Source organism: Indicator indicator, chromosome 2, assembly GCF_027791375.1.
Source record: "Indicator indicator isolate 239-I01 chromosome 2, UM_Iind_1.1, whole genome shotgun sequence".
Lineage (NCBI taxonomy): Eukaryota > Metazoa > Chordata > Aves > Piciformes > Indicatoridae > Indicator > Indicator indicator.
The window spans coordinates 10,487,822-10,504,332 of NC_072011.1; the positions used below are offsets into that span (position 1 = coordinate 10,487,822).

Below are 16,511 nucleotides of genomic sequence, written 5' to 3' on the forward strand. Positions count from 1 at the left end.
AAAGACACAAAATTGATGCACTATTAGCATCTACTCTACTAACAAAGGCAGGAGTGGGAGTATGTTTTCATCAAAATCTGGCTATCTTACAATGTAAAGCAGATTAGAAGGCGGCCAGGTCTGTTCACTGCATATACTGGTTGCCAACAAAATACTAATTATGGGCAACTGGACAATGTAAAGTTATCATTCTGTTTCAGGGTATATAATAACAATATTAATTAATAATCATAATAAAGGTAATAAATTCAGGAATACATCAAAGGAAAAAAAAAGTAAGGCTAAGCTTACACGTGTACCTTAAGTTCTTTTCTGAAGATCTAATCTGCACTAGGCTCAATAATCAAATGAGAGCAAAAACTAGTAAGCACCAGCAGTCTAAGAGGGGAATATAGTGCAGCAGTTAGAGGGCTACTCTCAAGGATTAAGCTGATGGGAGCCCACTGCTCAGAGAAGCTGGAGACACTGTGAATCATCTGTGCTGAGCCTGCTGTGCCTCTGTAGGGAGCTTGCAGAATAAGTGTTCTTCTGGTGCACCCTAGCTCCAGGTCACTGCTAAAAAGAGGATTTTTGCTTAAAAAGAGATTACAACATAAAATTGTATCCTCCATCAATTTAAAACAATACCTTAAAGGAAGAGGAGTAGAATTAAAGAAACAGGCTAAAAATCCAAAATCAGGGAAATTTATTTTTTAAGGAGATCTGATCTAGTCTCTGACTACACCCACATCTACTTTTAGGCAAAACTATATATTTAAGAGATATAAACTACCCAAGTATATATGCAAATTTAGAAGAGACATATTTAGCACTTTTATTCAAGCTAAATACTCCCATTGGTACCTGTGAAGGAAAATAAACAACCATAAGGGGATTCAAAATTGTTGCATCGTAGATTTATCTACGGATTGGCAGGGTGTGTAAATTTTTTTGGGGAGGACACAAAGACCACACAAAGTCTTGGGAAGATCACAGAATCCAAGTATATTTGACATTATTTTACCAAGTAATCGATGCATCTTTTAACTATGTGCTATTGAAGATTATTATGCAAGATGCTAAAAAAGAGATGAAACAGCAAGTGGTAATTAGTTGTTTTATGAAAAAGGTTCATTCATGCACTTTGCTTTCAGGTTTCAGTAGAGGGAATACTTTTTCAAAATCTGACAAGAAGCATGAAGATACCAAAATTTCTCCCCTACTTAAAAGTTTTCCCTGAAAGATAGGTAAGGTTTGCCTTTGAGGCATCTTATATTCCTGTCAGACTTCTTTTATGTTTGAATCTACTACAGAAGGAAGGTGTCAAAAGAAATGAAACTCTACTGGGTGTCTAGGGAATGTAAATATTTCTCTTTCTCTGCCCCAAGGACTTGTTTGCCCATATTTTGACAGTCCATGAAATCTTTGACACTGAGACCTGTCAAGTATTAACAACTTTGCACTGTACCAAACTGACTCATCATTTACACTTTTTATCTTTTTTCCCAGCTTTGATGTCGATCATTCAATCAAAAAAATAAAATAACCAAAAAACCCCCCACACTCAAGACCTTGATCTGAAGAACTTTAAATGGGACTCTTTCTGACATCTTTCTTACTTGCATGGGTTTTTTTCTGTGTTCATTCCATATTAATAAATTTGTCAGCAATCAACACCCGTCTGTTCTATTACTGCAGACCTGTTGCTCTGGGTCATATTTTATGCAAACAAGGGTATTGTTAAATCAGTATAATTAACTTGAAAATGCCAAAGTAGGTCATTAACTGCTGCTCAGATTTTTAACAACTTCTTTCAGTCGTTGCTTTGAAGTCAGAAACATCAGAATTATTTTTTATTGGAAATAAAACTTAATTCTTTCTATGCTTAAGTGTAATACAGTGAAGAGTCCTTTATTACTATTTTTGATTTTCCAATTTTACTTGAAACTTGAGACAGAAACCTACAATATCCACATGGCAGAAGAACAATTTAGAGATTTAGATAAAGAGTGAGAGCTCTGTAACTTTTTTGAGAAATCTACAGCATTTTGATAAATTCCAACCCAACATTTTAAGGATGTATAGTGAAACAATATATATATGTCTATGATATATAGTTTTTCTTCTAACACACACACATGCTCCTAGACAAAGGATAACCTACATCTTGATTTGACATGTCCCAGTAAGGTCGTTCTCCATAAGACATTACTTCCCACATAACAATTCCATAACTCCACACATCACTGGCTGATGTAAATTTGCGGTACTGGATGGCCTCTGGAGCTGTCCATCTCACTGGAATTTTTCCGCCCTATTAAAAAAAGAAAAGAAAGAAAGAAAGAAAGAAAGAAAAGAGAATAAAGAATATATTTTGTGGTTTTTTTTCTTCTGTAGACTACATTTTTATTTACTTTATTCAGCATCAGAACCAGCATTTATACCATCTACTAAGCTGAATGGAGACTTTTCAAAGGAGTCTAAGGAAGTTTAGGCTCTTAAAACACTTGGACCACAGAAACTTAGATACCCAACTTAGATAAGCTAAGTTGGGTGCATTTCTCTAGTAGTGCTCTTCTGTGTCTATTGATTTTAAGGGGCTGCTTAGATATCTGATTTATACTAGTCACTTAGCTCATTGCTGGCTGAAAATAGATGAAGGGAATCATCCTGTTCCTATAAAACCCACTGACTTGTCATATGGCTCTTCCGAAATCTCAGTCTGATGTTTTTAAAACAGGATACCACTTAGAGCACAGCAGCAGGAGTGACAGCCATGAACACCGATGTGGTTTCCTGGATCCCTGCGCCTGTTGGAGCAGATTCCAGGGGCCTCTCCTTCCCTCAGCATGAGAAAATAGGTACAAGGAGGCCCCATGGGTGGGAAAGTGGAGCTGGCTCAGCAAAAGAATAAAGAGCATAGTGTGCTTGATGAATGCTTATTTAAGAAAAGTGTCCCACCCAAAAGCAAGGGAAAATACAGGATTTGAGCTTTGTCACAGTCTAGCCTCAAGCTAGTCAGCCTTTTGGTGAGATAAAATCTAGTCTGAAAAATAGTAGTAGCTTACAAATATTTTAAATGACTCATAGTAAATGCGATGATTAAAATATTTATGGGTAAATCTTTCCCATTTGTTCAAACACAAAATCACGAAGAAAGGAATAACAAAACTACTGTGCAAAATTTTTAGAACTTTACCAAATAAAAAGATATGGTTAAAAAAAAAAAAAATCAGTCCCTAATTAGAGTCAGGTTACTGCAAACACTCTTATTTTTATTGTGGTTAACATTTCCCAAGCAAGTAACATATTCTCTTATCCATACTATCTGGAAGATATGTTTTTCTTAACAACCACATCTCAAAACTACAAAATCCCACAGATTTCTCTTACGGTAGTAGTGTAGACAGCCTCTGGATCATCTTCTATAACTCTGGAAAGGCCAAAGTCTGACACTTTACAAACAAGGTTGCTGTTGACAAGGATATTGCGTGCTGCAAGATCCCTGTGTACATATCCCATATCAGCCAAATATCTCATTCCAGCAGCAATTCCTCTCAACATTCCCACTAGCTGAATGACTGTAAATTGCCCATCATGTTTCTGGAGGGAAAAAAAGTAGCAGCAATTCCTGTTAGTATAGCTGAGAAGAGAAATAAGAATTAGTTTTATAACTTAAGCTTTCTGCATATTTACTACTTCTGTGGCAATGCATCCTGAGGCAAAGAAAGTCGCTTCAAACACAAGTTTTATTTTCTTCAAAGAGAAACGTGTGAGTAGTTAATGTACTAGAAGTAACAAAACTTGCCAATCACTATAAATTTCTGGCTAAGATATGGAAAGTCTCTTATAAGAGAGATGACCTGATGCACAGGTTTTTGTAGTTTGGCTCTGTGTTTTTCATCTCTCAGCATTAATTAATTGTAAAGAAAATAAGAACTATCTCCTTTTGGAGCCCTAGCTACTGATAATGTTATTCATATCTTGTAGTTCATCAAACAAACAATCTTTCTGTTCTCTATAAAGTGTTTGTACACCTTCTCATACTATCTTGTACACCTGGTAAAGAGTCAGCTCAGAATAAACTCAGAAACTGAAATTGTTGTGAACTTGCACTTTTTTCCCCCGTTGTTTTTCTACTAAACACTACCATAGTTAATTTAGAGATTCTTGTATGCTGATTTCTACCATGCTGACACAATATAAATCTGCTCCCAAAAGGCAGAAAATTGGCTTCAGGTATCAGTGGTTTTAACTTCAGCTGATGGCAATAATAAAACACCATGTCTATGTCATATTAAATCACTTAAATTCCTAGAATGTTCCCATGTGATCCTGTCTGATCCTCTCATTTCTGGTCTGGTTTTGCTGAAATAACGTAGAGGACTGCTAGTATTTGGCAAGCTCCATTTGAGCCTAAAAATAATTTTAATTATATGGATATAATGCAAGTATACCTATTACAAGAAAGACATGGATGTGTTGGAAGGGCCACGAGGATAATCAGAGGGCTGGAGCACCTCTTCTATGAAGACAGGCTGAGAGACTTAGGGATGTTCAGTTTGGAGAAGAGAAGGCTCCAAGGAGACCCTTATTGTGGCCTTCCAGTATCTGAAGGGGACCTACCAGAAAGCTGGTGAGGGACTTTATAGGATGTTGGGTAGTGATAGGACTAGGGAGAATGAATCCAAGCTAGAGGAGGGAAGATTTAGATAAGACTTTAGGAAGACGTTCTTTACCATAAGGTTGGTGAGACACTGAAATAGGTTGCCCAAAGAGGTGGTGGAAGCCCCATTCCCGGAAATTTTTAAGGCCAAGTTGGATGTGGCTCTGGGCAACCTGATCGGGTGAAAACTGTCCCTGCCCATGGCAGCAGGGTAGGAAGTTGATGATTATTGAGGTCCCTTCCAGCCCTGACAAAGCTATGATTCTATATAAACATATATTAAACCCAATTTTTTTAAAGTGACAATATATAATATTATATATCTGCCATTTAAAATATGTTTATATATATTTTCATTTTGGTACTCACTCTAAGAAATGCATCTAAGGCCCCATTCTCCATGTATTCTATTACAATCATGACTGGCTTCCCTGAAATAAAAGAAGACAGATTTTATTTGAGAAACTGTAACACAAATGGAGTGCCTTTTTTTTTTTTTTTTTTTTTTTTTTTTTGATAAAACACATGCAACTCCTTTGGAAGACTGAGTTGTTGAGACAATGAACATTTCTGAAGGCCTCCAGCACTGTTACTGAGCTGTAATAAGTTCTTAAATGTCTGCATGGAATGTGGTCATGATTCACAAAATTAAACCATACAAATCAAAATGTCAGTGTGTTCTCCCAACTCCTGCTGTGTGAACAGGACTCCGGAATACTGACGCTTCAGATAATATGAAAGGACATAAGAAACCTTATCTCTCTTCATGGTCTTTGAAACTAAATGAAACTAGAAAAATAATATATTTCAAAGTATTTCATCTTTTAATCATGCATGCATCTAATTTTTTTTCCTTAGGTTGTAGCATAAAGTAAGTATTGTTTTAGTTAGTTACGCATCAGGAGAAAATCCATTAAGAGTGTGCAGCCTGTTTACAATTTGAATCTTTGACCACAAATAAGCTAATATAATTTCTGCCACTATGCTCTTATTGACTGACAGATCAGGTCGCTGCTTACCTCTGGTAACAACCCCTTCTAAGTGAACAACATTGGGGTGGTCAAACTGTCCCATAATGCTTGCTTCACACAAGAAATCTCTCCTTTGCTTTTCAGTGTAGCCAACTTTTAGAGTTTTTATCGCTACTGCAACATCTCTCTTGCCAGGAAGCTTTAGACGTCCACTGCACACTTCACCAAATTCTCCTAAAATGAAGTAGATCAACACTGATTTACTCTGATTATAATATCCATATTCTTTTTAGGCCTTAATACAACTGGTTCTTAACCAGAACATCTGGAATGTTCATATTTTAAAGGCATTACTTTAGAACACAAAGACAGGCCCGTGCTTTACGAATTGCTAAGTAACTTATGGAGTAAACACTTCACATTAAATCAGTCTACAGGAATCTAATCTTTTAAAAGACTTGTTAGTAATTTGTAACATCTTTTTCATAAATAGGAAACAGATATGAAGTAGCTATTTTCATAGAAAAATACTTTCACATAAATAGTAATACCATTTCTAGGTGAAAATGTGATTTTGTTCTACATGTTTTCTTTTCTTTAGGTACAGTAAATTTTATATTATTTTTTTCTTTTTCAAAAGGCATCTCTTTCAGAGCTGCTTTTAATTTAAATTGTTATGGTGTTAAATGAAGCACTATATTATTCCCTTCAAGCAGGATAATTTACTTTGCAGATTATGAAATTAAAGGTGTGACTTATAATAATTTTGTTACATTAAACGAAACCAAACAAATACCAGAAATTTGAAAAGGCTTCTAAGCTAACAGAAAATTGGAACTTGAAGAAGTGGAGGGGGGGGGGGGGCGGGAAAGGTGAGTCAACCAGCAAGCATATATATATATAAAAATATATATAAAAGCCTCAATAACCTCCACATACCTCTGTTAACACCATGCTGTACTTGAGCTAATTGGACAGACACAGTACAATTGTTCCTGCAAGCACAGGTAAGTCATTAGCCTAAGCTGTCCTTGTGTACCGCAGTCATGGTCTGAATATCCATGTCATAACTATGAATACCATGAGGAACGACTGTAACATACACAACAACTAGCTGCTCACACCCTTTGGTGCCTCCCTTCTGCACTTCATTAGAATTATGGATGCCTATTGATGAATTCACCACTCACCTCATTCACAGCTCCTACTTGCAAGAATTTATTAAAGGATAACAATTTTCTCTAGCCGTACCTTCTAAAATTTTGTTCCACGCCGAAATCAAGAAAAAAGGTATGTGTGTGTGATATTTCAGAGCCAGGTAATTAGGGTACTTGGCAATGGAGAAATTAAGGATTAAATCCTTTCCAGCTGTCTGTGATCTGATTTTGATTGATTTCCAAAAGCAGATCACTCACACTCCAGCAAACCAGAAACTTGAACTTCTATATTATCCACTTCAGGCCCAGATGCTAGCCAGTGAACTACTTTTATTCCCAAGAAAATAGTATATTCATCGGAAATCATGCCCAAAAATGACCTAGAAAACATGACAAGAGTGGGAATACTGCACAGCCACACGGCTACTAGCCCAGCATGCCAACAAGGAAGAGGCTAAACCAAAAAACGTGTGGTACGAACAAGGACTCAATATAGTGGACGCCATATTCTGTTTCTGACAGGTGGCCGCAGCGGGATGGTAATGAAAATATTGGCAAGAAAAGCACATATCCCTCACGCAAATTGAGCACAAAGCATACTTGCACCCTGTTTCTCTGAGAGAGACATGGCACTACTCAACAGTTGATGTGGCCAGCACTGAAGATGGATATAGACTGCTAAGTCGCTCTTCTGATGCTGTCCATATCAGAAACTCTATATTCTACTTTGGAGTTTCATCTGCTTCTTTGGGTCTTTAATATTCTGTTGTTCCTGGACTGCATCTCATTTCCCTCCGATTTTTGTCTACATCAATAGGTTAATGCCATAGCTAAACTCCATACACAATGTGCTTTCACCATATCACTTCTAATTAACTTTCTTCACAAAAACTACTGACACCCATAAAGTTTTTTTGCTATCAGTTACACTCATTAAAATCAAACAAAAATCTGTATTTGCAACTGAAGCATTTTCAGCATTTTGCTCAGAAGGCATTGTCAAAGTCCAACTGAATTCATCTTTGTGCTGTGAACTGTTGCTGTGCTGATAGTTTTTTAAACTCAAAGCACAAGATAAAGCTCAGTAATTTTTTTCTAGATGCTATCATTCTAGATTCATAAAGTTACTAGTTAGCAAGGCTGGATTCTTATGCTCTTACTCATCTGAAGGAATAATTTGCTCAAGCAGCGTTGTTAATTTCAATGGTACTAATCCTTGATTAAGACATGATTCAACATGAGTGAGGTTCTTTTACAGAGGTATCGTGACTTCAAAGTGCAAAGATTTTCTTAGAGGTAAACCAGTTGTAAACCAGAGATATTTATTTTCTTTTTCTCATTTTAAATAATACCACGGTATGTAATTTACAGTCCTGAACTGTAAGGTGATTTTAATAGTATCTTACTAATACTTTTATAAAACAGCAGGAAAATGAAAGAACATTTCCTTCAGGAATCCCAAGTATTTGATATTTTTCTTACCCATGGAAACTTAATTTCACTGCATGGAGTAGTGCAATAAAAATGACACATATCTTATTAATGCAAACAAATGAAACTGCCTTTTTAGAGCATGAACACCATGGCTTAAGTAGGTGGTAGACAGTTCAAGAGGAAGAAAAGCAATGTAATGCTGGTGTAATTACAATCAATCATGAGAAGTTAAACAATAACTTTTTGTATTCATAAAATATCAAAAAGAAAAATGGTAGAACGAAAAAAAACCAAAACAGCCTTAGGGAAGATTTTGTTATACAGAAACAAGACCTTCATAGTCTCTATTTAAGATTTTGTGCTGCAGCCAGTTTTTCTTACTCACATGAACAAAATTCACAGGTCAAAAAGCCCTTTTTCACAAAGGAAAGGAGTAGAATTTCCACTCATGCTTAACGCCTTTGCTCTGACAGGAAATAAGAGGTAGCAGAACTGCCCCCTTTCCCAATTACATTTTTAACAGCAGATACAGGATTATAAACCCACCAGCTTTCAATGTCAAGCAAAACTCTTCATTTACTTATTTATTTGTTTGTTCTTGCTTCCCCCCCAACCTCCCCACCATTTGTTTTTACATTTTAGAAGCGAGTGCAGCTTCATTGCTCTTAACCACTCCAGCAAATGAAAAAAGTTCTTCTGTACTTGAGGAATAATTATTTGCCTGTCATTATGATGTATGAGTTTCGATCCCAGCTAAATGGAACAGTTGAATCAGGAAGCCATGGCAGCCTTACCTGCACCGATCACACGCTCAATTTTAATACAAGAGGCATCTAGCTCCTTGGCGAATTGATGGACAGCTCTATTTGGGTCCTCGTAGGTTTCAGGGTCAATGTAGGTTTTGGTGCCTGGAAATTTAACTGTAATGATGTAAGAAAGCATGACTGTGATGAAGCAAAGGCACTTATTGTGCAGTCAGCCCAGGAATTTCATTACGCAGAGTGCTCCTCGGAAGAGTGAAGCTACTTCCACACTCCCTGAGTCAGAGCTGCTCTAAGAAGTGACTGTAGTTTTAAGCATCATGTACAAGCACATCAGCAGAAATAAACAATCCCATCTCTAAAAATTACTAATATTAGCATCTGCATATCTTCCTTAAAGCGAAAGAAGTTATAAATATTAAATATCGCTCAATGGAATAAAACACAAGGCTTTAGTGGGAGCAAAAATTAATCAGGGGAAGGGGTACAAGAACAGCAGAGGAGGTGAAACTTTCTTTTCCTCTCTATGTAAGGACAGGTTATCCTATTGTGTAAACAGCATCTCTTTACATTATCTTTATCTTCTAGTGGAACTTGAAAGGCTCCTCCACCTACTTCAATTGGGTTAAATTATTGGATATAATAGTATTTGCAGACTGTGGAAATGGCCAAGCTAAACTATTCCCAGCACACAGAATTTATACCCTTAAGTATGTTTCTTTCACTAGAATATAAATATGTGAAACACTTGTAGTCAGCTTGTGAAGGTATAGGAAGGGGAAGTGGGCTTTGTGGCACAGTTACTCCCTTTCTCAAGAACCTATGGGAATAATTTGCTTCCTTTTTTTTCAAGTATAGCATGCAGTGCAACACAGGCAGCAATAGTGCTCTGGACATGTCATTTTATCCCTCAGTTTGCTGCTAATTCAGGAAAATTATTCTTTGCTCTTCTAGTGAAAGTAGAAACTTGTGAAAGTAGAGCAACTCAGGAATCTATTAATCAAGCAATTATTACAAAACAGATTTGGCTCACAAGGATTAAAGTCTTGAACTTTAATTAAATCAGTGAATTAACACTCCATATGAAAATGAAGGAATGTTCCTCTGATACACTGATGTACAAGAACGGGACCAAAAGTTAATACAAAACAAATAATTTATTGTTCCTTTGTAACCTTCTAATTGAGAATAAAATATTTAAGATTTGAAAATATATTGAAAAAAAATCTTAGTAATTATGTGTTTATGTTGTATATGGTTTTGCTAAAAAAAAAAAAACAAAAAAAAAACAAAAAAAACCAAACCAAACAAAAAAACCCAAACCAAACTCTCACAAGAAGAAAAAAACTTAGGTAAATAGTTTGAGTAATCTAACAAATTTCCAACTGGAGAAATTATTTTACCTGCTGCCCAAACAGTATTATGAGCCATATTATGTATTTAAACAGATATTCTTCCAACTGTACTGATGTTAAAAAAAAATTAAAATAAAAATATTTATTTCTGAAAATCAGGATAGACTTAAGAAAGTGAGAAGAAAGCAATAGGTTAACTTCCTACATAATAGTGCTTTCAGGAAAGGAAATGGAGAAGGAGCCATCCTTTTGTATTTGTGATAATGGGCCTGGATTGGAGGCAAACTTGCAAATCTCAAGTAGGTCTCTGATGGTTCTTTATTCAAGCTATCATAAAACATTTTGACTTGCCCAGGTTATCCTGGCATACCAATGTGAAATAATACTGGCCTGTATTTGAAGAAACTGTTAGAAGAATATTGTTGGAGAAAAGCAAATATAAATCTGAACTGCTTGACTAAACTCTTCTATTGTATTTGTATCTTCGAGTGTATCACTTCAGGTCACAGAGAGCTGAGGGGGACCAGAAGGAACTGTATGATATTCTAATAAATATAGTGCTTTAAAACTTCCTTTAAAGAAATGGTTATTTGTAAGTTTTTGTATGAAGTTGTAAGCTACATTTTTGAAAATCCAATCTAGACCCTCAGCACAGAAGAAAGTTGTCTAGATGCTATGGAACAGAAGTACATCAAACTGGTGTTCACAGCTCTGTGTTCAAGATCAAGACAACAGACAACACTGGGTTCCATCACCTTCTGTACATAAAATTAAACACTACACTTTCAATTGACAGATGATTTAAAATAGCTTGGCAAAAGGTGGCTTGTATTTGGTGCTATAATTTTTAAAAGACTGTGTATTCTATTTGTGTTGACTGATTTGCTGGATAACCAGATTTCTTGAAAGTAAATTGGGTGAAATGAATACTTAAAAACTATCACCATGTCTGGACCGAGTATTAGTATTTTCATATTAATTTTCATATTAATTTATTTACACTTTAGCTGAAGCAAAAAAGTGTCACCAATAATGGCAATTATTTAGCTAGCATACTCCTTTTGTATATATAGTGACATACAGGAGTACATAGTTGATCTTTTCCTTCAAGGGCAAAAAGCAGATTTCAAAAGTGAAAGCAGTAGCTCTTCTGAAGATGTGAAAAGCTTATGCATCTATGAGACTTAAATTTCAAATTCATCATTCCCAGAATAGTAGTATTTAAGTAACATCAGACTTTTTGATGAATCCTTTAAAATCAGCTGCACTGCAAAGTGCATGATAAAAAAAAATCTTACCCCATTACTATTTTCCACCTTTTTTATTTCACCACAGATTATGAATTGATTGACTAAAGTTCAATACTTACTGCATTTGAGTGATTTAGGTAGCAATACACCCAAACTCAGGAAGCATGAATGAATTCCAGCTGATCTGATTTTTTTTCAGGGCAGAAAGGTGAAACAGAAACCTTGATCTGATTTTGAGGAATTTTGGCTAGAACTACTCATTTAAAATGAGGCATGCATGGAGAAGCTGCTACCATTTGGTGGCTAATGGCTACTTCATTCTCCATGTGACTTTACATTCTGATAACAGCTCATGCTTTTATCAGATGTAAAATAAGATAAACCATACTTCTTTCACTAGAAAAAAAAACAAAAAAAAAAAACTCATGTATTTAATCTACAGCTGCAATTACTGGCATACAGCAAAGGCTATATACAGCATACCATGATTAAATGGCAAGTTCTACTGATATGAGAGTTATCAGTAAAGGCAGAAGACTGGAAACCCAGGCATTGTTCTGTATCAAAGCTTATATTCAGTATAATTCTACTATGTGATTTTGCAAGTTTGGAAATTCAAAATAATTTTCAACTTAGTGTTACCATACTTCATGAGTTTATGACTGATTCTAAACAATTTTTTTTTTCTTGTCAAAGATGTATTACAACTGAAATGAAAAAGGGCTAAAATAAGAAAATTTTAAAGCAGTATTTTTATAAACAATTCTTGCATAAACCTTCCCATGTCTTTACGTTTTCAGATTAATTTTCCCAGGGTTCTAACACTAGTTCAGAAGGTAGCTGTGATTTTAATTCTTAGCTAGGCAGCTGATTTTAGAACAGGGAACAGTAATGAAGTAGCTAACCTTTATTTTAATATTAAATACTATGTTTTTTAAGGGCATTGTTTTGTAAATATTGATGCTACTATATTGATAGTAGAAGAAAACAACTTTCAAGCAGAACAGCTTCACTGTGACCCACATTTTCTTAATCTGAGGTAAAAGATCATATAGTCACTCAGCCAAAGGTGTCTTAGATACTGCACCTTAGAGGGATCATTAGGACAGCGTGAAACACATATTCAAAGGAACCAAAAGAAAAAAGGCAAAATGAAAACAGCAGTATATCATACACATGCATAGAAATAAAACCGTCTGTGTGAGCAATGTTGACTTTAATCTACATTCTTTTTGTGTTTTTACAATGTTGAACTTCCCACTTGCTATTTACACAGCATTTTTGAACTTTTTATGGCATTGTCTTTCGTAACAGTGTTGTTTTAGTGTTGTCTACATTATTGCAGCTGGGAACTTTTGAAAGAAGGGGAAAAAAAACAAAACACTTACAATGAAAGTAAAGTTCTTCATCCCCTTCTTGATCAGCTTTGCTATAGCCACAATGCCTGAAAAGAAAGAGACCAGTTTTACTGGTAAATAATGATTTACTTTATATTTAAAGCCCTGACAATATCAGTTCCGCAGGCTGGGATTTTCAGGCACTGGACACCTAACTCCTATAGCCCCTTTGAAAGTTTCAGCTATAATTCTTTTGACAGTAAAGTTTTAAATAAATCATGAACAGTTGCAATCAAAAGGCTTTTGTATCAAATACCAGTTGGGACAGGTTCTAAAGAGAAAATTCTAGTTCTAATGAAAAGCTTCTATGGATAAAACAGAGGATTAAAGAACTTGAAAGCAGAACACCGTTTTACATGAGGATATTCTTAAACCTACTGCTGTGCCTCTTTTTCTTGAATGTAAAGTCATTTCAAGGCTGATCAGATAAAGTGTCAGACTTCTCCACATGAAAAAAACTGAACAGAAAGAGGGACTTTGAGGAGTACAGGTAAAGAACCTGCTAAGGGTTCCTTTACAGCACATTTACATAGGGCAAAAAAAGAACATCTTGATTTAAGTGTCTTGCTAAAGTAAGAAGACAAACTGTATAATTGATAATGGGATTTAAATTAAAATAGCCCTTACTAAAAACGACATCCATTTCAGTTTGGCAAATTACTATCCCAGATTAGACTACGTCTGAACAGTTAACAAGACTGAGGTCAGATATGGTTATGCCTTTGAAAGTTGCAATACCTTCGCCCGATGATGAATCCAAACACCATGAATACCAGAATGATGGTTCCTGCCACAGCAACCACAGCTATGATAATAACAGGATTCTGTTCACTGGAAACAGCTGTGGCTACAAACAAAGCACAGGGCAGAGATTAATGAAAAATTATTCCTTAAAAGAGAATTGTGAAAAATTAAGTCAACCATCATGAATTGCAGACTGTTTGCCTTTGCCTGAAACAATTACATTGATAAAGTTAGGCTGAAGAAGGGCTTCAAATAGAAATTTATCCAAATGTTGGATGAGTTAATAATGGTCTGCAGGGAATAAAAAGGAGTTATGGTGGAATTGACTTGGCTATGTGGTATAGCCATTAACCAAAAGCCAGCACCAGCCACTCCCATTCCCTCTGACTGCTGTGCTGTCTTCTGGGGTTTGCTCTGGGGTTGACTCCTACATAAAAGGAAAAGCCTGGATATTCTTCCAGAACCGGTTGATAGGACTTTGATGGCACCCATGAAATAGTGTCTAACTGTAAGAAAAATGTTTGAGATGAAACACTACCTATTAACACAGATTTCCTAGTTAGAGTATTTCTATCTCTCACTGCTATTAATCATTGCAAAGGGTTATTATTATCACTTGTTTCTGTTATCAACTAAATGGTGCTTCTGCATATACAAAGTGGAATTCTCCATGCTTCAGAGAATTTACATGCTAAAATATCTGCAAATTATTGCTCTTTATAATCCAGATATGCCAATCCTATTAATATATGCAAATGTATTCATGTCACATTAATGTAAACTGAGGATGTAAATACTTAGCCTGAGAAACCTCAAGGTTTGTTAAATGTCTAATGAGGGTGGCCATGTACTCAGTCACATTAAATGAGTACAGCTGTACTGAAATCTATAGAGCTCTGCTGATTTGTAACAGTGAGGACTGAGCCCAAGAGACTAAGAATAAAGGAGGAGACATCAGGCAGTGATGATTAGCAAGGGACTATGAAAATGTGAGTCATCTATAAGCATCAGAGAGATAGAAAAGGAAACCCAGCCAAGAGTTGCTTAACTAAACTGTAGATGGTATGTTAATATGGTGAACTGGTGGTAGCAATAACTGAACAGGAATGTCTACATGAAGATTTTATGAATTCCACAGGATCAGGTTCCTGTTGCAGACTTCAGAGGTTCCCATAGAAATAAATAAACCAGTCTTTTCTTTGCTCTCTCTGGGGAAAAGTGAGACAATCAACATGATTTATTTTTTTCACTGACACTGGCCTGTACCAACTGCTTACCCTTCAAAATAATACACCCTTTTGTTCCCCACTCCCTCCTTGCTTCGATTTTATTTTCTAAAGAAACTTTGTAACTTTTCTATGTTCTACCCAATACAAGTGTGGATGATCTCATTATTCATATGAGGTCTTTAAGTGAAAAAAAAAAACAGAGCAACTTATTTTTGAGTAACTCAGATTAGTGGGATGTTACTGCAGGCCTGCATATACATACATGTCACTTGTGGAACTTTTAGGAAATCACTGGTCACTTCTCATGACAGAGCATAGGGGCATAAGTTATTTCAGCTCAGTTCCTGTAACATCCCCAGGACATCCAAGAAGACAACCCCAAACAACACCAAATTTATGGGAAACAGAGCATTTCCTAAAACTCTTCCTTTCTCTCTTTGAACTTCAGTGCAAACCTCACTTGGAAGTCAAAAGTCATCCTGTCGTAATGATCAAGGTGCAAAGCTGCATCCATCCAACAAAGTTTGGAAAAACACCCAGCACAGCATGACACTTAATTTAGGAGCCAAGTTGAGTGCATAGAGGTTGACATATGTGAGTGGGTTGCTCTACATAACTGTCTCACAGATTTTTGATACTGGTACACCCTGGAAGTAAGCTGAGGATGTTATTTGGGCTCTGGAAAATGCTGGGGACATAGTACACAGGCCAACTGGTAGGGTAGGTGGGATGCAATGTCTCATATTTTTACATCAAAATAAAATAACTCTGATTGTGGGCATGGTCTGATATGAATTCAGTGACAGCAGTCTGAGACATCTGCCTCTGTTCAGGTACACTGTGTTGCTTCCCACTGCTATGTGATCAACTCAGTCTGTTACAATAAGGGTGAATTAGAAGCCAGGTTTTGGGATGATCATAGAATCAAGAAGGCTGGAAGAGACCTCAAAGATCATCGAGTCCAACCTGTCACCCTAAACCTCATGACTATCTAAACCATGGCACCAAGTGCCACATCCAATCCCCTCTTGAATACCTCCAGGGATGGTGACTCCACCACCTCCCTGGGCAGCCTATTCCAATGGCCAACCACTCTCTCTGTGAAGAACTTTCTCCTCACCTCCAGCCTAAACCTCCCCTGGCACAGCTTGAGACTGTGTCCTCTTGTTCTGGTGCTGGTTGCCTGGGAGAAGAGACCAAACCCCTCCTGGCTACAACCTCCCTTCAGGTAGTTGTAGACAGCAATGAGGTCACCCCTGAGCCTCCTCTTCTCCAGGCTAAACAGTCCCAGCTCCCTCAGCTTCTCCTCACTGTGGTTTGTCAGAAATAAAGATGCTAGAGTGTTCTTAAAAGAATGCTTTTGGGGTACAGATGATTCTTTCAGGAGGTACATGGCATGGGTACCTGCCACTGATGATGCCACAATGGTGATATCAGGGAAGTATGCCTTTACCTCTACTTAAACTGTGCTTAGACTTAGAGGATGACACCTGTATGTGCCAATGTAAAAGAGCTAAACCCATCTTTTAAATATATGGCTGAAGCGATGGGGAATGCATATTCAAACA

At 36.5% G+C, this 16,511-nt stretch overlaps 1 protein-coding gene across 7 annotated transcripts in view; it reads right to left on the reverse strand.

The window, feature by feature from the left end:
* The window catches only part of EPHA7 (EPH receptor A7), a 165,242-nt gene that overhangs the window by 17,212 nt on the left and 131,519 nt on the right, over positions 1-16,511 (reverse strand). For 3 of the 7 annotated variants that reach the window (XM_054392180.1, XM_054392149.1, XM_054392191.1), the window contains exons 8-14: positions 13,709-13,817; positions 12,962-13,017; positions 9,002-9,127; positions 5,665-5,850; positions 5,015-5,076; positions 3,373-3,582; positions 2,144-2,293 (exon numbers count right to left, since the gene is read on the reverse strand). In XM_054392180.1, the coding sequence (XP_054248155.1) occupies positions 2,144-2,293; positions 3,373-3,582; positions 5,015-5,076; positions 5,665-5,850; positions 9,002-9,127; positions 12,962-13,017; positions 13,709-13,817 (899 nt within the window). Of the gene's footprint in view, positions 1-2,143; positions 2,294-3,372; positions 3,583-5,014; positions 5,077-5,664; positions 5,851-9,001; positions 9,128-11,267; positions 11,273-12,957; positions 13,018-13,708; positions 13,828-16,029; positions 16,052-16,511 lie in introns of all 7 variants that reach the window. The other 4 variants (XM_054392200.1, XM_054392170.1, XM_054392161.1 and 1 more) reach the window with 4 other exon arrangements.